This window comes from Phasianus colchicus, chromosome 5, assembly GCF_987193195.1.
Source record: "Phasianus colchicus chromosome 5, bPhaCol1.hap1.1, whole genome shotgun sequence".
NCBI lineage: Eukaryota > Metazoa > Chordata > Aves > Galliformes > Phasianidae > Phasianus > Phasianus colchicus.
In genome coordinates, this window is record NC_143440.1 from 56,714,735 (window position 1) to 56,737,003 (window position 22,269).

The 22,269-nt window shown below is 44.6% G+C and overlaps 1 protein-coding gene and 1 long non-coding RNA gene across 5 annotated transcripts in view; one reads left to right on the top strand and one right to left on the bottom strand.

The window, feature by feature from the left end:
• The window catches only part of SLC35F4 (solute carrier family 35 member F4), a 102,931-nt gene extending 81,995 nt beyond the window's left edge, over positions 1-20,936 (top strand). Inside the window, exons 2-8 of one of the 4 annotated variants that reach the window (XM_090141877.1) lie at positions 277-465; positions 4,412-4,709; positions 11,453-11,672; positions 16,846-16,971; positions 18,235-18,427; positions 19,591-19,680; positions 20,523-20,936. In XM_090141877.1, the coding sequence (XP_089998003.1) occupies positions 277-465; positions 4,412-4,709; positions 11,453-11,672; positions 16,846-16,971; positions 18,235-18,427; positions 19,591-19,680; positions 20,523-20,764 (1,358 nt within the window). In that variant the 3' untranslated portion in view covers positions 20,765-20,936. Of the gene's footprint in view, positions 1-276; positions 466-4,411; positions 4,710-11,452; positions 11,673-14,487; positions 14,924-15,252; positions 16,087-16,845; positions 16,972-18,234; positions 18,428-19,590; positions 19,681-20,522 lie in introns of those variants that run through there. The other 3 variants (XM_090141876.1, XM_090141874.1, XM_090141875.1) reach the window with 3 other exon arrangements.
• On the bottom strand, positions 9,598-15,253 carry LOC149917953 (uncharacterized). The gene is made up of 4 exons (XR_016467168.1): positions 15,077-15,253; positions 13,022-13,192; positions 10,941-11,032; positions 9,598-9,972 (listed from the first exon to the last, which is right to left on the bottom strand). It is a non-coding gene; the product is annotated as an uncharacterized LOC149917953 (long non-coding RNA).
• Positions 20,937-22,269: the final 1,333 nt, after the last annotated feature.

Consider the following 22,269-nt stretch of genomic DNA (forward strand, 5'->3'; position numbering starts at 1 on the left):
CTGCATGGCTGAGAGTATGCTGCAGTGTAAGGCTCTCATTTCTTCAGGGGAAAGACTGGTTTTCGTACAGCAGCACTTATCTGAAGGGGGGAGAGAGTTAAGTATTTATTTACTTACTTATTTACTTTATTCTGACCGCAGCTGAAACCTTGATTTTTGCAGCGTGCTTCCTTTCTCCCACTGACTCGTTTGTATGCATTTTGCTGACGGTGTTTGAAAGCCCCGCTTTCCTCCAGGGGGTTTACAGCCAAACTGATGCAAACTCTTTCTTCTCAGGTGCCTCACGATCATCTGTCATCCAATGCAAGCCAGGAGGCAACTGCCCCAGCAGACACAGAGGCATGACTAGGCAGCTCTCCCCTCTATCTGTGGCTGAAGATTCTGCTGCTCCCATTCTTGAGCTGCAGAATCGAAGTCCCTCGGGAATCTGTCGGCACAGCAGAGTCGAGAGGCAGAGCAGATCAGGTAGGCATAACGGCCGCACTGCCGGTGTCGCAGCATGCCTGCTAAAGGCCTCTCCTGTCTGGTTTTTGGAAAGACGGTGCAGAGTGCTGACGTTGGGTTTCGGTGCTGCAAACTGCATGGCCTTGTGAAAGTCCTTCCTGTACCTGTGTGCAGACTGGGGTCAGGCAAGAAGGAAGCAAGGATGGGAGAGGAAGTGCCGGGCCTCGGTAGGAACAGAAGGATGATTAACGTTAGTGCACCAGTTAGTCTTATGAGGTGGTTGTGTTTCCTCAGCTTCAACCTGGCCAGAGACCAGGAGCCTTAAAACCAGCCATCTGCCTTCTCAAAGGCAATGACAATCTCAGCTCGTACTGTGGACAGTCTGATGAAGAGGAAGAGAAGGAGCGACGGGTGGAAGGATATCTAGAAAAGACCATCACGGTTCAGATCATCGAGCAGCTGCACATCAGGGCTTCCACTGGGAATGTGTCACACACTTTTTGCAGAAGTTTAGCTCAGATGAACCTGTACGTATGGAGAACGCTGGCTTCTTCACCACTGGTGTCCATCTGTCATCAACAGGGGTGCTATGGGAGCAGTTGCAGGATGCAGCCAGAGACCTTTGTGTGTGCTGAATTGCACTGCTGAGAAAAGAGCAGTTAAGTGACTGAAATAATTTAAGTGTGCCAAATACTTTGGAAAACAGTATATGTAGGTACTGTGAGCAAAAAGGAGAGGAAGATCAGGTTGGATCTCCTCTGCACACTGGAACTGTGGAAGATGAAACTTTATCTTGTCACTTCGTCACTGATGGCAGCAAGAGTCACCTATTTTCTGCCTTGAGTTGGATGGAAAACAGAGGAATCTTGTACTCCAGGAGTACTCTTTTGATGGAAACCCTCAGAAAGACATTAAAGGTGATGATTGCAGCAAGGAGTGGGTGTTACAGCATCTTGCAGTGAAGATCTTACCCAAGATATTAGAAAACCAATCATCTGTTCTCATTTTTTGCAGATATTAGGATGAATAACTCCATATTTACTTGCACAAGGGTACATCCAAATCAGAATCTATCTTTTGTTAAGAAAGGACTTTGTAGCCCTATTGAGAAAAGAATAGTACTGTGACATCGTATTCATCCAAATGTTTATTTTGCAGTTTTTTAGTCCCCTTTTTATCCAGATCTTCCTCATCAGTGAGGTCTAAGTATGACTGACCTGACAGGTAGGTGAACGAATATAAAGAATATCATTTTCTAGGATATAATTATGAAATACTTCAGAGTTCAGAAGAAAAACTGTAGGTTTTGATTTTATTTACCTCATTCTTTTGAAAACAAAAGCAAAAGATGGTTCCTCTTGTTACAGAGATATCACATACAAAAGTTACATTACTGACAGACAAAAGGAGCACGCGAGGATGTTTCTGCTCATTGACTTCCAGCACACTTTGCCATTGACCGATGTCATCTGCGTGTGTCACCTGTGGTGTCACCTGCATTCTTTCCCTCTCTTTTCATCCTCACTGAGTTCTCAGGTTGCTTCCATGCTCTTGACAGGTTAAGTCAGTTGGTTAGCTTCAAACTGAAGTAAGTCACCAAGGATTTCTATGACATTTCTAATTGGAAAATGCTATCTGCCCACCACTTTGGCTCATGAATTTATTTTTTTCTCAGCACAGCATTCAGTTTCTGGACTCAAATTCTACTTTCCAGCTCAGTTCAGACCCAACTTCATCACTTGGAAGTTCTCCAACCTTTTTAGTGTGAATTGTGTGTCTGTTTTCCATATGTCCCTCTTTGAGTTCAAGCCCTGCGATTCTTTTAAAGATATTTCTTTTCTCTCCCTTGTGGATCTTTGACCAGGTTTTCAGTATAAGCATCTCATGGATTTCAAAAGCAATTGTCAAGCTACTGTGCCACTTTGCCTGGGGATTTCACTTTAAATGTAGGTATATAGTCTAAGACAAGATATGGGCCTCCAGTGGGTCATACATCCCAACTCCCTTAGGTACATGAGGATGAGATCAGCCACCTTCTCAACATGCCTGTCCATTCTCACCAAGTATAGAGGGAGCCTAGACAACATTTTTAGCCTGAAAAACAATTGCTAACTACGTTACATGGGGTGAATCCTGTCAATTAAGCACTTATAAAACCTCCCTACTGTACTTTTAATTAGGCTAAATCTCACACAGGTCTTTTAAATCAAGCTAGAACTTGTAAAAAGTGTGTATTTCTGTGCCTTTCCCCAACATTTGGTGCTGTAACAACCAAGTCAAATGCTAATGATGGTGTCATGCATTGCAACAGCAATTACAGTGTTATTTGGTAATTGGAAAATGTAATGTGTAGATAAAGGTGCTTTAGTGTTCCATCATTGTGTGATTGCTTTCATTGCCAGCTGAAGAAGGACTAATTGCATGGTAGTTTTGCTTAGCAGGAAAACCTCTAAGAGGATGTTATGAAATATATTCTTTCTAGAACATTTTAACTTGCAAATAAACTGTAATTTACTTTTAAATAGAAGATAACAGTCATTATTAGTGCTATCAAAATATCTGTATTCTCTCAGTAGCTGAAGATAATGCTACAATGGTGCTTTTCTATTCAGAGTTCTGTCTGATTATCTTCTATATGTTTTAAATCAGCCTGTAATTCTTGGTTCATCACTAAATGATGGAGCAGCTAAATACTTGTTATTTTTAAGGAGAAAAAATGCACCATACAATTACAAAAAGCTTCATGTCCCAGTTAGGTAAATTCTTGACTGCACATTTACTCTCTGTTACGATGAATCAGTTTTAGAATGTCACATTGGTCTAATTTAATAACTCAGAACCTCACTTTTGCATTTCCTTATGGCTGTAGCAGAAACAGTAGTAAAGAAGGAAAGGCAGAACTGAGCTTAGGTTGAACATAGAAAAGTGTGTGGGTGCTCTCACTGCAGGAGATCTATAACTCTCCTTAGCATCAGCAGCTTTGCAGTTTCTTACACTATATCACACTGCATTGATGCAGCTAGTAATAGTTGAGAATAGCTGCAGGTCACAGTTTTCAGAAGGAACTCCTGTTCCTTGTGTCAAACTATGAGATACGTTCTAACGTGGTAAATATCAGAGCTCATTGGTGCTGCATGAGCTCACGGGCATCAATGAAGCCAGAGAGCTGCTGCAGCAGTCGGATCCGTTGTTTTCAGCTGGGATCTGTGAAATCACAATTGGGTTCATGGGCTGCATCAGTAAATCTGGAGAGCCAGTTATCAGTCAGTGGGATTCGGTGCTCCGCAGTGCTGGTTCCAGCGATCTGTAGATTAGGTCTGAGAAGTGCTGTATGAAAATGGAACGTGGCAACTGTCTGATTCCCTCTTGCTTATCTTTAGAGATTTATTTCCAGGCATGCCAAGCTTCAGTTTTGTTCAGTTTCCTTTTTTAACTTCAAAAGTGTAAATACAGAAACTTGACTGAAGTAATCCCTGTCTCCGCTTTGGAACATCAAACCACCAGGCTGTTTATTCTTCACCTCTCAAATAAAACAGTGATTTTTGATTTAAAATATTCAATAATAAGAGCTTTTTTCTGGCTCCAGATGCATAGGGTCGGATAGCTTTTATGCTGCAAACATGCAGAGTAATTGACTTTATAACGTAGCTGGTTCCAAGAGATGTAGCTGTGTCTGGAGGTTTGGCTGACAGAAGGGAAGAAGGGCTGATAAAGCAGACAGCTTAACCATGATGCTGTTACCTCAGGCCTCTATTGTGTTTATCTTTTGTTCCTATTCTCTTCAAGATAGTATTATTGAAGTATTTCTGAGTGGGATTTTGGTGTTTGTGGGACATGCAGGAATTAAATGAGAAAAGGCACGGAGTGGTTTGTGGCTGGATCACAAAGCGAGATTTTGCTAAGAATTGTTTTGAATGCATTAATGATGTCTGCAACTCTTCTTTTTTTCTGTATTGTTTTTATCCAGGAGAAGAAGGAACACAAGCGCACACGGAGAGCAGCAGCCAAGAAGCTGAGGGACAGACACGATGCCAATCCTGCACATCCACCTTTCTTAAGCTCATTTGGAGATTTCTGATCATTTTGTCCGTCTCTTCCTCCTGGGTTGGGACAACGCAGTTCGTCAAAATCACCTATGAGACATTTGACTGTCCTTTTTTCATGACTTGGTTCTCAACAAACTGGAACATTATGGTATTTCCCATTTATTATTCTGGGCACCTTGCAACTGCACAGGAGAAGCAGTCTCCAATCAAAAAATTCAGGTAGGCTTTATCGTGGCGATGTCACTTTTAAGCAGCCTGATTTCTGTGGACTGAAATCACTGCACTTCTCAGTTTGACCCATGGTGTCAGAAGACAGAACGAAGGTCACGCTGCAGAGAATCTCACTCATAAATAATTTTTAAAAGGCTAACAGATGAGTGACATATGCTTGAATAAATGGATAATTGATCGTTAGAGGGTTTTTTTTCACTACGTTAAAAAGGTCAATTATTTGCTAATAATCTTGCTATTATCTAAGATCTCTATAATTTATGTTCTTGCCTGGATCAGTTTTCCACTGACCGTTAATCTCTCCTGACAGATTGCTAGTGTAAGGTGCAATCAAAACAACTCATAGCTGTAGAGAATAAAAGATGCTTCAAGGTAAGGAGATGGTTTGCTCCCTGTGCTGGTTTGCAGCATGAAAATTGTCTCTTCCTCCTCCTCCTGCTGGATTGCAGCTGGGAGGATGAACACCTCTGGAGCTTTCTCTGCCCTTTTGGATGGGGTAGGCTCTTGGCTCTCCTCTGCCTGTAACTCTGAGGAGCAAGTTGGTGTAGCTGAGAGGCTGTCATGCTGGGGAGAGGATGTTTACAGAAAGTTTTATCCTTCTGTAAAGCTCTGAATGGAAATAACTGTTCCTCTCTCTTGTAAGAGCCAAGGGAGAACAACTCTGACTCTAGGCTTTCCATATGCCACGTGGCTGCAAGTTGCACTTGGGCTCCCAGCCTCAAGTGCAAAGGCTGCAGGAATGCATAGTGTTTGCTACAGTATTAGTCTGCATCAGTGCTGATGTAGAAATTCCCATTCCTTTTTAGTAGCCAGTCTAAAAACACAGGAATTCAAGATTGGAGGGGGGACCCAAAGAACTCATCCAGTCCAACCACCAGGACTGCAGAAGGACCACACTGGCTCAGTTTTACCCTGGCTGGTACTTAAAGCCACATCTGAAGGCTTGGAATTACTACTTCTTCCTGGGGCAATTGATTTGACTATTCCTCCTCCACTTCCATTATTCTACTCATCCAACAGTGAAGTAGAAGTTGTTTTAAAAGATGGAGGTAAATTCAGCTTGTCACAGTAGAACAGACCTTGTCTGTGAAGGGAGGGTATTCACAGGGTAGTTTTGAGATGGGACCTATTCTGTTACTCCACTGTAGAGCTGCTTTGAAAACAGTATTACTGACTGCAGCAGAGTGATCTGTTCTGCCAGATATTTACAGTGTGTGGCCCATACCTTGTTCCCTCTGATGGAGGGCTCAGCATAGCTCTCACCAAGGACATGAGGAATTCAATTTGTGACAGCAGGGCTGGAGTGTAGCTGGGCCAGAGTCTTCCCTTGGCTGCTTTTTCCAGGATCTGACATATAATTTGGCCCTAAATTTATCATTTCTGTTAAATCAGCGTGACTGAAATTGAACGGTTGCACTTAATTAAGTGCTTCTCTGAAAACCCAGTGCTTTGTATGTTAACAGTGCCTTCATTCAGATTCTTTCTGGAGTATTGGTGAGAACATTAACAGCGTCAGCTTGGCTTCTGGGTATGGGGTGAAGTAATAACAAATGCAGTGCAAATAAGGAAGAAAGTGAGACTAAATATCCCCGCAGATAGAGCCTCTGCATTTAGTTGATTGGCATCCACCAGAGCCAAGTTTTGAGCAAAACATCTGTGGCAGTGAGTAGTAATAGTGTGCTTAAACAGGAGGTACATTTCCTCAGCTGTTGATGAAGTTCAGCCAGGTCTGAGGACACGTGTACATGCCCAGAGGAACTTCTGCACACAGATGTGAAGCTACGTTTGTGAAGTGTGCAAGGAGGACTCTGATGCTAGAGCCTGATGGAAGGGCATATTCCAGAGTGTTTCCTAGTCCAGATGTATTGAGAATTCAGATCCCAGGGAGAAGTGACTGCTGGCAAGTCACTGTCATGGGTACCAGCCTGCTTGGTCTATGCTGCATTACAGCTGGACAAGCTCTTTGTGCTGAGATTTGGCTATGGAAATCTCTCCAGGATCAGTGCTTGGTTTTCTGATGACTTAAAGAATTAAAAAACATCGTCTGGAGTTTTTAAATTCAGAGGTGTAGAAATTTGGAAGGGATCTTTGGAATCGTGTAATGCAGCTTCCTTCCCACTGTTAATTTCCAGGCTGGTCAACTGCTCGGTTAACAGCTTGTTTTGTGCTTTTGATACGGTCCTTGTTATTTTTTAATTGCATTTTCTAAGGTTTCTTATTGCTTCATTTGATGGTTTTATTTCTCTGGAATAATTCTTGTCAGTAAAGCCTGTTGTATAACGGTTCCAGGCCTGCCTGAGGTCCAGAAGAGATTGTGTTTCTGGAGGATGTAGTCCCTCACGACAGGCTTTAAAGACAAATGACGTTTTGTCCCACAGACAGTCCCAGTGGATCAGAACAAACAGTGTTGATGATATCTTGGCAGAGAGCAATGATGATGCCAGTGACTGGCAGAGAGCTGCCCCAGGCTGGTAAAGCTGTGTAGAGCCACTGTTGCTTTTTATCTCTTAAAAAAAAATAAATTCCACCTGGAAGGATAAAAGTCTCAGTCTTCAACTTTACTTTGGCTTTCTTAAGACTGTCAATTGTGTATTTCTTACCTTTCACACTTTACCTTAGAGATTAAATTTTGTGGTCTCAGAAACTAACTCACAGTTATTACCTCCCCACTGGATTTCAGTAAAGTATCTCAGCTGTCTTGAGGTGGAAGGCACAGCTCTTTGTACCTTCCTGGTACTGCAGACAACAGTTCCACATGATAAAGACCTTGAAATGTGAGAGTCCATGCAATAGCCGTGAACAAAATGTTGCAAAGCTTGGTAAGCTCTGCAAAAGGAAATCCAACCCTGCTGATAGCAGATGTGGCTTAGGATCCTGTGAGACTGATGCCTTGGGTTAGGTGGAAGGGAACTACTGACCTTTCAGACTCTTTAGTAGGGTCTGTTGTAGTAGGATGAGGAGAAATGATTTCTAACTAAAAGAGGAGAGAATTAGACTGGGTATAGGAAAAAAACCTCTTTATGATAAGGATGGTGAAGCACTGGCACAGTTGTTGCCAGAGAGGTGGGGGATGATGCCCCGTCCCTGCAGACAGCCAAGGTCAGGGGATGGGCTCTGAGCACCTGATGGAGCTGTGGGTGTCCCTGTTCACTGCAGGGAGTCAGACCAGATAGCCTTTAAGGGTCCTTTCCAAGTCAAACTGTTCTATAATTCTATATTTCCAATGTCAAAAAGTTTTACCTCTCTGTCTGCTGTCTTGGCTCCTCGAGGATCCTGCACTGTAGTGTTCAGCAGCTTTCTGCCAGAATATTCCCATACTATAGCAGCAGGTGCTCTGCAACCCTAGGGCATGGGGTAGGAACAGCATTGGTAGGCGTAGGCTTTAGGAAAGATGTTGAGAAGAGTTGGTTGTCTAGCAGAAAGGACAAGATGTGAGCATTACAGTCGTCATATTCATGTTACTCCAAGTAGTGTCTGTTAGCTGTTTTAAAACCAGCTGCTGAATTACACTCCAGCAGCTGCTGTGTGCCAGGGGTGAGCAAACCTATTCTTCTGCAGGGAATCAGAATTCTGGCATCCAAATAAGTGAGAGGGATGCAGTCTGTGTGGTGTGACCCAGAAGTAAAGCTCCACGACTGCCTGAAGTGCTGCAGTTCCTGAGAGCATGGCACACTGCCCAGAGCTGAGGGCTACCTGCAAATAAAAAGAGCTGTTTGTGTTAGAGGGCAGGTTTTAAATAGACTTCTTGTGCATTTAGAAATAGTTTGTGTCGTAGTTTCAGGGTCAGCTGCCCTTAGATATGTCTCTAAGTCAACAGCCTACAGATATCTGTATCGGGGTGGATCCAGGGAGCCTCTCCCCTGAGCACAGGGTTTTAATCACTGTCATGTCCTGATGGCTTCTGCAGGTTTAATTTTAGTTGCATGCCAAAGAGGCTGAGTTAACCACAGAGCAACCAGCCCTCACAGAGCCCGAGGCAATTACTCTAGACATGGCTGGAAAGAGAAGGCATTCTTCCTAGCTCCTCACTCACTGAGCATTATTCATCAGGAACACGGAGTTCTCCGTGGCACAGAAGTGAATTCAGCAGGTCTCTCTCTTGCTCAGCACAACCCTGTCACATTTTTTTTCTTCTTCTTCTTTTCTTTTTTTAACTGAGAGATGATGAAGCACTGGCCTCTGTTTTGCCTGGTCCTTGTTTCCTCCTGTGTGTGATGAGGGCTCTTCCATGTACTTAAGCAGCCCATTGCCTGGGGCATGTGAAGCTGAATTTTCAGATTTCTTTTGCTAGTTGTGAACCTGTCTGCATCCCTCCCACTGTTTCTGGGAACTCAGAGATAAGTGACGTTTTTGGTGGTCCCTCCCAGACTTTGGCCAGCCCAGAGAGCCCATCCCAGAACAACACAAATCCTTCTGAGGCTTCTTCCTTCCATGAACTCCCAGCTGGGGCACTTTGGACCTGACTCTGCTCTGTGTTTGTTTGGGTGCAAACATCCTAGAGACCTACAGGACAACAAAGCCTGACTCATTCATTTTTCAAGGCCAGGCAGGATGGGGCTGTGAGCTACCTGCTCTAGAGGGAGGTGTCCCTGCCTACAGGAGGGGGTTGGAACTAGATGATCTTAAAGGTCCCTTTCAACCCAAACCATTCTATGATTCTGTGATTCTAGCATTTTCACTTTTTGGTTTTGGAAACCCCCTGTATGGGCAAAAGTGCTGGGTGTATTCCCAATGTCTCCTCCATCTCTCAGGTCCAGCTGTTCTCCAGCTGTGCTGCTGCTCCATTTTATCTGCCTGCTCTCAGTGCCTTGCCTTGCCAGGCGCAGGGGTGATGGGGACATGATTTTCCATGGCACATTTGAAGAGAGTTTTTCCTGCTGCCTTGCAGACACGGTGATGCACTTGGATGATTTTGCTGTTTGAATACTATTGGCATAGCACTGGGATAGTTAATCGTGCCCTGCATTATTTTGAGCAGCCCAAGCACTAATCTCTCTCATTTTAATATAGCACAAGCTTGTTCCCTCTAAGACAGATTCTGACAGCATCTGAGACAGGTTGGATTTAGAACCATGTAACAATCTAATTGTGCATCTCAATGGACAGCAGAATTCCCACTGGTTTGAACGTCAGGATCCATGCAGGTCTATAGTTCACAGTTCAGATCTGTTCTTGACAAGACAGGGCATACCAGCTCTGGCATCTCGTAATGCTAACACAGGTTTGGTGCATCCAGGTCAGCAACACCTGCCTGAAATGAGACAAAGTCTGAGCTTAGCATCGTCTCTGCATCCACTGTGTCTCACAGGGAGAAAAACATCTCTTAAGTGTCAGCTGCTGTATCTGCAAGCCAACAAATAGTCAAGTTTCTGCTGCCAGTAAGGCTCTTCCCAGACAAGGAAATTCATCACATTTAACTCCTGTTGAAAGCAGTGGTACAACAGCCTGCATTCAAACTGAAACATTTATTTGTTTGCCTCAGTTTACCTCAGGTAAATGAGGTACAAAGCAAGTGATAAATGATACACAACACGAGCTGTTCTCTTTCCATGTATAATGTTCCATAGGAACAGGCTGACTTCTGAGAGCTTTCAGCTCACCCAGGCTGAAGGGGAGGATTGGCAGATCTGCCAGCCTGAGCATCATCAGCTCGGTGCACATCCCAGTTTTGGTGTTATTACCAAAAATGACTGCTTTGTGCCCTGGCTCATCTTAGTAGCAGAGGGAATTGATAGCTATGCAGTAAGACATAGGTTATCCTATATATTACATAGACGTAATTACTCTCCTTTCTTCTAATGGAGAATGGTGGTTTCTACTCATAATAGTAAAAAACATGAAACCTTTTTAACAGCAGATTTCCCCAGAGTTCGTAGCAGTGGGCAAGGAGACCCCAACACAACTCTTTAAATGGGAAATTAAGTCAGGATTATTATTACCACTACTGCTCCCCAACAAAGTACTGAAAACCTAAGTTTTTGCTTGATTTATTTTGCAGTGCACTCTTTGAAGTTACTAATTAGTTCCAGGTAATTGGTATTTTAGGAATTGTCCAAAGCTACAAAAGCTCTGGGGACCCAAGACCTGGGGGAATTTTGGTTCAGTTGTCATGTAACAATGCATTGCAGTTTGGTGGCGCCTTGGTCTGCTCCATTGGCGTTTTGGTTTTGTGATGCATTCACACTTTTCACTCTGTTGCAAAATACAGCTGTTATATACCCTGCCCTTTCCTCTTCTCTTGTTTCATCGGCTCAGCTTCACGTGCCACTGGGTATCTTTCAGGCAATCCCTCCAGGTCGCTTGGCCATACACTAGAATATATTTCAATAGAAATAAAAAGAGGTATCAGAGCAAAGCAAGAGAACAGTTGTCAAGCTACAGAGAAAAACTGCAGTTATAATCACCCTTTTCATGGCCTTGAAGGCAGAAGCTGAGAGCTGTCAGTGTTTTATAGATGACCTTCATTTACGTGTGCACCTCTGGGATTATTGTTGCATAGAGTGTGATTATTCCAGGTAAGCTACTTCTTTTCTGTTTGTGAAACTGCTGTTTTGAGAGAAATGTTGGTTATTTTCTCTATGTGAATTAAACAATACTTTCTTACAGGCATGTAGAGTAGTTAAGAAAAGCACTTAATTGAGTGTGATAAAAGTCTAATGAATGTTTGCTGTGCTGGAGTGAATGCTAAGCAGAATCCTAGCTGAGCTTTAAACTCTCTTTTCTTTTCTTAGGGAATGCAGTCGGATTTTTGGTGAAGATGGTCTGACGCTGAAACTCTTTCTTAAAAGGACTGCTCCCTTTTCTATTCTGTGGACTTTGACTAACTACTTGTATTTACTGGCTTTAAAGAAGCTGACAGCCACAGACGTCTCTGCTCTGTTCTGTTGTAACAAAGCTTTTGTCTTCTTGCTTTCTTGGATTGTGCTGAAAGACAGGTTCATGGGAGCAAGGGTAATGGCATGCCTGATTTTCACCTCTCTTATTTTCATCCTTCCCTCAAACCATAAGCTATTGCACTACCATAGTCCTGCTGCATATGGTATGTGTACACCACGTTATGGTATGCATATACCATGAAACCATTCTCATTTAGCTTTGTGGTCCAAATGTGAGCCTGAAGATCAGTTAGAGGTGTCAGACTCGGTTGGGTTACAGGGCTAAGTACAGTCAGTTAATTTTATTTTAAACCTTGTGATAAATGCTTAGGTTCTAACCAAAGTGATTTTAATCCTTGTTTGAGCAGGCAGCTGTATTCAATATGTAAAATGCATACTTGTTCCACACGTACACATGCATAAACCACCACCACATCTGAGATCTGATATGCAGCAGTTTGAATGGTTGTGTTCTATAACTTGGCTAAGGAACAGCCAAGTCTTCCCTGTTTCTGCTTGTGCAGATTCTCCCATTGAAGTGGTGGTCCAAGGCTACATGGTCTCATTGGGTGTGATCCTTCTGGACCTTGAGCCCCACCAGTGACTGTGTGGGGCCAGGCTGGTGCCTAGGACCAGGAGAGTCAATAGAATCGAAGTTCTGTGACCAGGAGGATTGATAGAATGGAAGTTCCATGACCAGGAGGGTTGATAGAATGGAAGTTCCATGATCAAGAGGGTCGATAGAATGGAAGTTCCATGACCAGGAGGATCAATAGAATGGAAGTTCCATGACCAGGAGGGTCGATAGAATGGAAGTTCCATGACCAGGAGGGTCGATAGAATGGAAGTTCCATGACCAGGAGGATCAATAGAATGGAAGTTCCATGACCAGGAGGGTCAATAGAATGGAAGTTCCATGACCAGGAGGGTCAATAGAGTGGAAGTTCCATGGAAAGCTTGAAGGATCAGGATGCTTATCCAAGTGGGCCGCTTTTATAAAAAATGATGAAGACAACAGCTTGGTTTTAATTAGCAATGTGATAGAAGTGGTTCAGAAGTGAAAGGAGAAGGCACCCTAACTCACAGGCATTTGGAGCAGACAGCAGCACATTGCCCAATCATTGTGCTTGGGTTTTGGGGACAGAAAAAGGAATTGTTTAAAGTAAAACAGTTCTGGGGTTTCCTGGAAGGACAGGACTGGCTAGGCAGTCTGTAATGACATGGAGCATAGGGCAGCCACATGTTGTCCCATGAGAACCTCTCCTCTGGATAGGGGTTGTTGCTGGATGGGTTCAGCAAAGGGTCTGTGCCATGAAGGTAAGGGCATGGACACACCTCACCTTGCAGTACTAAAGCCAGACAGCTGTGTATCTATTTCATATATAATTAAAAATGTAAAAACTCAGATATCTGAGCATGCCATACCCCCATCGTGCTGATGGCTGGCTCACAGAAGCAGGGTTTGAAATCCTCAGTTCTTCTGCACAGCAATTAACAGGAGCAGTGACTTCTGAGGCTGTTTTCCCCCCTCGGTCCCTTGATCATCTCAGCTTCCTGCTGTTATTCCTCACTTGTGTAAGGTGATACTGAGCCCAGCTGGGGAAAAAAAATAGGAAATTTGGGACACTTTAAGCTATTTTTTTTTTTTCCCTAAAAGCAACCTCTTTTTAGAAGAGCAAACACAATTACTGCATTTCTGCAGGCCACTTTCTTAAAGAAAACAGGTAAAAAATACTAAAGCTATTCTCAGTTATTAGCTGTTTTTCACTGACTGATACAAAGTCGTTATAAATATGCATTAGTATTAATGCTGTAAACACCGTGAGGTTTGTACAAGAAAGAGCTGGCAGAGGAAGCCAACAGCAAATCCTGCACATGAAAGAAGCTGCTTTTACTGCTAAGTGGCAGATTCTGCATGCACTGTGCTGGAAGGGTAATTAGCAGCGTTTTCCAGCAGCCCTCCTGCCAGAATAACACTTAATGATGTTAATAACCACGCAGGAGAGTGTATGAGAACTAAAACACAGCAAAGCAGCGTGGACTCAGCCTTTGGTATTAGGAATGCATCTCAGACAGCAGGCACGATTTGGTTATTTGGACATGAAGGGGATGGAAAGAAAAAGGGTAATTGCATACCCCATGCAGAAGCACACAGCAGCTTGGAGCCCAGCCAGCGTTTCAGAGCTCAGCTACTTGTTCTGTCAGAGCCTGGGAGCTGTGGGGCATATCTGCAGTGCATTGGGGGGTGATGCATTAGACCAGGTTGTGGATGCCCCATCCCTGCAGGCATTCAAGGCCAGGCTGGATGTGGCTCTGGGCAGCCTGGGCTGCTGGTTGGTGACCTGCACATAGCAGGGGGTTGGAAGTGGGTGAGCATTGTGCTCCTTTGCAACCCAGGCCATTCTGTGATTCTATGATAAAACACACACTGGAGAAAGAATATTTGTATGAAACTGATATACACAGCAATGAACGTGTATCTATTTATTTAAGAGCAAGCAGTCAGAGTTTCAGTGGAGGCAGACCCTTAGCCACAGTGAGTATCTGCACAGGGAACATCATACAGACCCTACTATGCCATAACTTGTTTTGCTTGGACTTATGAATGCACTATAATAAGATGTACCCTGTGTCCATGTTATACAGGGATTTGTGGAAGGCTGGACAGCCGTGGCTCAGAGCAAGCACAGATGCATGAATGACTTCTCATCTTTGAAGAGTTCTGTGGGTTTATGATACCTAAGTGTAGCCACATGTTAAACATTCCCAAGTTTGAGCCCATGGTTGTATTTCTTCTGTGAAGTTGGCAGCTGAAGTGATGCTTATTGGGTAGGAGCAGAGTGCTTTGGGGGTATTTTTCCCCTCCAAAAAAAGGTTGGCTGAGTGCAAACACAGATTTCCTTACTGCAGCACCCCATTTTGCCGCATGCTGCACACAGAAAAGCAATTGTTTCTGTTAGTTGGCCTAGCTGTCTTCCAGGAAAAAGAAAAAGGCAAGCTGATTTCATTCCTTACCTACAAAGCACTGAGAGAAAGTTATTCCACTCTTCCATTAATTAAAAGCCTTGTTTAACGAGCTGTCATCTGTCAGCCTTGCCTGGCCGTGGCCTTGCTGCTGCTTGTCTGCAGGATGTGTGCTCAGGTTTCTAAAGCAAACACACAAGGTCAGCTGTGCTAATGCAGTGGTGTGTGATTTGCAGCAAGAGCTTTGTACATGAAGTTGAAATAATGTTCTCTCTGTTTTCTCGTATCAGGTCGTATGTTTCTGAAGTCTTACGAGATGATGCCCCATGTCTGTCCATTGCTGTGGTTGTTTCAGGGGAAAAGGTGCTTGGCTTTCTAAATTGTTGATTAAATTAGGAAACTGCCTCTCAGAATTGGATGTAGTCAGGCTGGGAAGATGATTTTCCCAACAGGGAGGTCCTTTCTGTGGGGATGATGGATCTACTGGTCACCAGTACCACGAAAGGCTTCACTTACTTGGTCAGAGTGTTGGTTTAATCTTGATCCTTTCTATCCGAAGAAGGGGATAACTGCATCAGATTCCCCTGTTTTATCTTATGGGAGATATTGCCTGAAATACTGTGGCTGAAGGATCCAGCTGACAGCTGAAATGCTGCATCTGAATTTATGCACGAGACGGGATGTGCGATGCAGCCCAAGATGAAACCAGATGTGCAGTAAGCAGGGCAAGGGAAGCTGTGCAGAATCACAGGAGGTGTCATGCTGATGTCAGAGATGTGCTGACTATGATTCTGCACTGCTTCAAAGCTGGGCTGCTGTGGTATTGGTATGCTAGGATAAACCATAAGGAGGAATAGCAGTATTAGACAATTTTTACATAATTTGTCAGTGAGTGCCCCATGTCTTGTTGGTGTTGGTTTGGGGTTGTACCAGAGACAAGGAGGTTGTGGATGCCCCATCCATCCCTGGAGGTGTTCAAGGCCAGGTTGGATGGGGTCCTGGGCAGCCTGGGCTGCTATGAAATGTGGAGGTTGGTGGCCCTGCCTGTGGCAGGGTGGTTGGAGGTTGATGATCCTTGAGGTCCCTTCCGACCCAAGCCATTCTATGATTCTGTGATTCTATGAAAGCAGGCTGCTCAGGAGCTGACTGCAACACGGCATGCTGTTGAGTATAACTATATTTGTTTTAGTTTGTATGGATGGAGAGGGCCCTCCTTGTCCTCTGCACTGTGCCATTTAATGGGTATCTGATAAGAGAAAAGCATCTGAGCCTTACAAACTGCTGATGACTCTGTAACAGCCAACATTAGAGATCTGCATTTGTGCATTTTCTGACTGTGCCAAGCTCTAGGACAATCTTTTATTTATAATGACAAGGTGTTTAATGCTATACTTATTCTTTTTAAAATATCCATTTAAAAACCCATCTTTCAGAAATGGAGCTGTGATTTTCCCCAGGTCTGAGGAAACATTTCCCTCTGAAGTCCATGGAAGTTAGGTAGTCACCATCTTTGAAAGCAAAATAAGGTAAAGACACCGTATTTACCTGCTGAGGGCAGTTAGGAAGAGAGGAGTTTTTCAAAGAATAAAGCATGGAGTGATCCCTGGCACTTCATGAGGCTTCCTGGAGTCAGGACCCAGGATTTCACCTACTATGTAGATACGTATTTCTATTCTTTTTCTTAGAAGTTCTGACCTGGATTTTCAAAAGAGGCAAAAAAAACCCCAACCCTACAAACCCTGACCAGAAAGGTAAAGGCTTATTAAAGACATTTGGCCACATCTGTCCAAGAAAGCTGGCGCAGCCATTGGGAAATGTACACAGCTCCCAGTTATGTACAGCTGTTCCCCAACACAAGAGTTATTCTCCTGGGCTGATCTCCAGGAAGGCTTCCCATCAGAATGTTTATATTCCAGGTCCAAGTGGTGGCTTTGATAAATATTCATCCTCTTGCATAGCAAAAGTATCTTAGAAATCTCTCGGTCTTGGAATCACATCTTTAAAGTGGGTTTTTAGCTTGTAAAATACAAAATGATGGATGTTATGTGAATAGCTCCCAGGACGGTTTGCAATGCTATAGATCCATATCACTCTCAGTGCATACACTTTCATTATGTTTTACATCTCTCCCAACAGTATATAACCACCTATTTAAGGGAAGCCGGGAAGATCTGAAGTCAGAGAACATAGCTAGTGACACTCATTAAAGCCCCCCCGCAGTGATAATCTCTTTCTGTGTAATGAAACTGTGCTGAGCTTCACATTGCTTTGCTTTGTCTGTGCAGATAGTCGCAGCAATAATGGCAATCACAGGAATCGTAATGATGGCATATGCAGATGGTTTCCAGGGTGATTCAATTATCGGGGTAGCATATGCTGTTGGATCAGCCTCTACATCTGCATTGTATAAGGTGGGTCGTCACTGTTTATTAATATTTTTTTATTTTTTTTTAGCATTAGATGTTAATAACGTGAATGTACAGAGCAGATCCCTGTGAATTCAATGCTTCAATTTATTTACCCCTCATGTTGTGACCAGGCGATGTCACGATGTCAGAAATCTTACTACCAGAGTAATTAGTCTGTAGCTGCCAAATATTCAGCTTGCCTTTGCTTTACGAGTCCTTGATGAAATCTCTGTTGTTATCCTGCTGCAAGGAGTTTAAGATCGTGTTTTAACCATTTCTTGCCACTGCCATTCGTTGACACTGTTTCAAGTGGGCCATTTGCAGCAGATAGCAATGTGTCCCTTCTGCAGGGACAGACGTCTGGTCTCTGGGCTGCAGTGCAGAGCTCTTGTGTATTCCACTCTCGTGCCAGGCTCAGAGCCCCTGTTTGTCTGGTATATTAGAGACAGCAGGGCTCTGACTCCTGCTTGAAGCTGCTCTTGGAGGTGAGAGATGAAGAAGGGAGGGACATGGCTGACCTAGAAATAGCCCACCTTCTAGGTTGGGCTAAGATGGGTGTGTTTACTCCTGTAACTCTCCTTACATGGGCTGCTATGTCTTTGGGTTGAGTTATACACCTTTTGGCATTTTATAATAAACATCACAATATGTCGTCTACACGGACTTGTGCGAGGCCTTTGAAATGGTTCCACACCACATCCTCATCTCTAAATGGGAGAGAGATGGGTTTGAAGGCTGGACTGTTAGATGGATAAAGAATTGGCTGGGATGTCATAGCCAGAGGTCTGTGGTCAATGGCTCTATGTCCAGGTGGAGGCTGGTCACAAGCAGTGTCCCCCAGGGGTCCATCTTGGGACCGGTGCTCTTCAACATCTTTATCAGCAACACAGACAATGGCATCAAATGCACCCTCAGCAAGTTTGCTGTTGACACCAAGCTGAGTGATGCAGTTGATAGAACAGAAGGAAGGGATGTCACCCAGAGGGACCTGGACAACTCAAAAGTTGGGCCCATGTGAGTCTAATGAGATTCAGCAAAGCCAAATGCAAGGTGTTGGGGTTTGGTCTGGGAGGTCCCAGCTGTGTGTACACTCTGGGAGAACTCACTGAGGGCAACTCTGCAAAGAAGGAATTGGGGGATGTGACACCCTGTCCTGGTCAGGGCTGTTCTTGTGCCCCATTCTTCCCAAGGAAATGGAGGATGCTCTGCAGGAGGATTTTGCTTTCCACAACAGCCTAAACTAAAACCCCTCTCTTTCCTTTGCAGGTTTTGTTCAAGATGTTTCTTGGCAGTGCGAACTTTGGGGAGGCTGCTCACTTTGTTTCCACCTTGGGCTTCTTCAATTTAATTTTCATCTCTGTTACCCCAATCATACTGTATTTTACGAAGGTGGAATACTGGTCACCCTTCTCTGCTGTGCCATGGGGCTACCTGTGTGGAGTAGCTGGCCTCTGGTTAGGTATGTGATAAAACAGGTGCTCGTTTTTCTGTCCCATCCCTTTGCATCCAGTCCAAAGCTCTCCCAGATGGAATCTGACCTCAGTGCACACTGGTGCTCCTTGAAGAATGAGTAACGCTTTCCTTTGGAGGCCTTAACACTAATATTAGTAAAAGGGAACAAAGACAGAGCGCTCGGACTAATTGTTCACTTTTCATCTTTGCATTCCTACAGCGGTGTTATTGATATTTCACTTTCTCTGTCCCAGATTGGTTGCTAAAAATGGAATTTCAAAGGGCTGCACACAGCCGAGCAGCTCCTGGCAGGCTCTGCAGTGCATACAGCACTGACATGGAGACCTACTGATGCAGGACTCATTGCTGGGGTGCTGCAGGCTCTGGGCAGAGGTTGCACAGCTTTTTGGGGGTCTGCAAAGGCTGGTGCTCTCTGTTTCATTTCCTGCAGCCTTCTCCTCCCCTCCTCTCTCCCATAACACTTCTTCTTCCAGAGCCACAATTCCTGTCCTCTAGCCAGGCTGAAAAGCTGTTGGATTCAGCCCAGGGGTGTTTTAATTTGTAGGTATAAAAACATCTTTTCCTTTGCTAAAGTCTCAATTATTTCATAATTGTAGAGGTTTGTCTCCACTACAAGTATATTAAAGGGAAACAAAAAGGATGTTGTTGCCAATGCACAGCCCATCAATGCAGCCATGTTAAAACACAGCGGGTCTGACAGCTGAGGTGCTGAGAGCAAGCCCTTGCCATTCCTAAGCTGAATGGCAGCTTCTCCTTGAGCATCAAAGGGACAAAAAGTAGTGATAACTTACCACCCGGAGTTCTGCTTGTTTAGGACTACTTAAATAAAAAACAAAAAACCCAAAACATCCCATAAATCCACATTTAGCGTTTGTACTGCCTTCAACATTGCAGCAAGACCGTGGTCTAAGAACAACCTGCTTAGCTGACTTCATAGGCTAATTGCATGAGTGCCTCTTTATCTTGGTCAGTGGGCGCTGTTGATGGTAGGTGGATGGTTGGACTAGATGATCTTAGAGGTCTTTTCCAACCTTAATGACTCTATGATTATAGAATTCCCATCATACTTCTGGGGTCAGAGTGGAGGAGGAGAATCTCATTCTAGTGCTCTTCTGCATAACCATGTATTATTTTATCTGTTTTCCCCAGCCTTCAACATTCTGGTTAACGTTGGCGTCGTGCTTACGTACCCCATTCTGATCTCCATTGGCACAGTGCTCAGCGTCCCTGGGAATGCAGGTACAAGTCCTGTGCTCGTTGGTTGGAAGATAAGCACATCAGCATGCAGACAGCAGAGGCAGTTTTTTGTCTAAGTGGTCAAAATGTTCCTGCCACGTATTTCAGAAGGGATTCGTTGTCGCTTGGCTCCCATGCATGCTGCTGGTGATGGAGAGATTTTTGGTTAACCAAAGCTGTTTCTTTTGTTTTCCTTTCCCTGGTGACTGTGCCCATACTGAGCACAGGGGAGGCAGGCAGCAGCCCCAGAGCTGGTGACTGATGAGGGCAGCCCATACATGTGGAACTTTACTCCAAAGTCCTTCCTTCTTCTTCAATAGCTGCCTGTCTCTGCTCTTCTAATTTCCTCCTCCATCTCCCTGCAACTCCAGGTGTCTGGGCACATTTCCAAAGAAACATCTATTTATAGGGGGATGCAGGTCAGAGATGCATGATGTGATTGTCAGCCCTGTAAGGGCTCAGATGTGCTGTTATTACGCTTGTGGAGCTGGCAGACTGGGCCTGGAGGCATCACCTCCAGCTTGCTGCCCTCCCCGATCCATGTGGCACAGGGACATGACCTGCTGGTAGCCTTTCAATATCCGAAGGAGAGCTACAGGGAAGAAGGAGGCAGACTTTTGAGCAGGGTCTGTGATAAGAGAATAAGGAGAAATGGCTTCAAGTTTCAAGAAAATAGCTTAGATACAAGGAAAAGTCTTTTACGTTGTCCAAGATCTGGTTACTTTAGGGGATGGCAGACAACGTGGCCATCTAAGATGCATGTCATGGAGATAAGCCAGGCTGATCTGATGCCACAGTCTTTTTCCTGCTGCAGTTTTGATGGTGCTGTTGTTTCTCCTTCGCAGCTGTAGATCTGTTGAAGCACAAAATGATCTTCAGCGTGGTGAGGTTGGGAGCCACCATCATCATTTGCATTGGGTTCCTGCTGATGCTGCTCCCCGAAGAGTGGGATGAAATAACCCTGAGGTTCATCAACAGCTTAAAGGAGAAGAAAAGTGAGGATCACGCCGACGACATCACAGACTCCAGCGTACACACGAGAAGCAGAAGCAGAGCCAATGGCACAGTGTCTATACCACTAGCTTAGGGCTGGTGGACTGTACTGCACGCAGATGTATATTCTGTGAATATAGCTTAAATTTCCTCACTCCTTGTATGCTTAAAAATGCCATTTACTCTGAACTGGGTATGAGTTGTAAGATAAGAGAGTTAGATCTATAATAAATGTTTACATTTATACACTTACCAAGGAAAGGGTGTAAATAACCACAATAAAATGTTTTCTAATTAAAAAAAAAAACCAAACATTTAACCTCCTGTGTTATTGAACCCAATGATGCTGAGCTTTACCATGAGCCCAGTACCTCCCAGAGCCTTCCCATGAGAGATGGAGCACCCTGAACCACCAGCACCCTTGGGAAATGGCAGATCCCATTTCTTAGAGCATTTCATTGGGCCAAACAATAGTTTTCTCATCCGCCACAGCGAAAAACCTTTCAAAAGCCAAAGCAAACCAACCACTTCCTGCCTGTCACCCTAAGAGAGCTGTGACCCAGCATTTCTGGGATCAGTCACACTTGTGGCTGGATGGGCACCACCCCATGTTGGTTTTGGGGTTGACACATTCATTTACACCGACAGAGAGCTGTAGAGATGTGTTTTACTGAAATTCTAGCTCCTGCCAAACCAAACACACAGGGAAAACAAGCGTTTCCTTTCAGCATGCATTGACGAGTGCGTTTTGGCACGCAGCCTCATGGCAGCATCTTCAGGCCCAGAACTGGATCCTTCAAGGAACCTCATTAAGCATTCAGCAAGGAAAATAATGTGAAATCCAGGGCTGTTCTGCACAGCTGTGTTGCTGATCCATCGGAGGGATACAAACTGAGAATCCCACCTGCCCAGTGCCTGCTCAGACGCAGCCATTCTGCAGCTGTGCCTTCCTCCCACCCCCAGCAAAGCCATTCTGCCTGCCCCACGTCCCCAAAAAACACAAACTTCCAGGTGAGGATCTGACCCACCCCATTGGTGCATAGAACCATTCAGGTTGGAACAGACCTCCCAGATCCCCACCCTCACTGTGCCCACTGCCAGCGTCCCTCAGTGCCGCATCTCCGCAGTCCTTGAACCTCTCCAAGGATGGTGACCCCAGCACTCCCTGGGCAGATGTGCCACAGCATCACTGCTCTTTTGGAGAATGTTTCCTAACATCCATTCCTGAATCTTGGTGTTGGCTTTGATGTTTTAGGTGGGTTTGTGATAAACCTGTTTTTACCTCCAGCAATGCCACTACAAGAGATAAAGCAAGGGTAGGGGGTGCTTTCCATACACCTGAGGAGGTTCTGGAGATGCTGTGAGCCTTTGGGCACTCCGAGCATCGAATTTCTTTCCAAAGACTGAAGGTTTAGCAAAAGAACCACTTGTAGAAATGCCTCCAGCTCAACCAGCTGAGGCGGAAAGTCATGTGGAGGTAAAAACAAAGCAGTGGCCAGGGCTGTGTCAATGTTTAACCCTGCTGGGAAGGGCACATGAGTGCATTTGGCTGTGGGATTCGGCCTTGGGCTCTGCAGCCAGCTGGGAGCTCTGCATCAC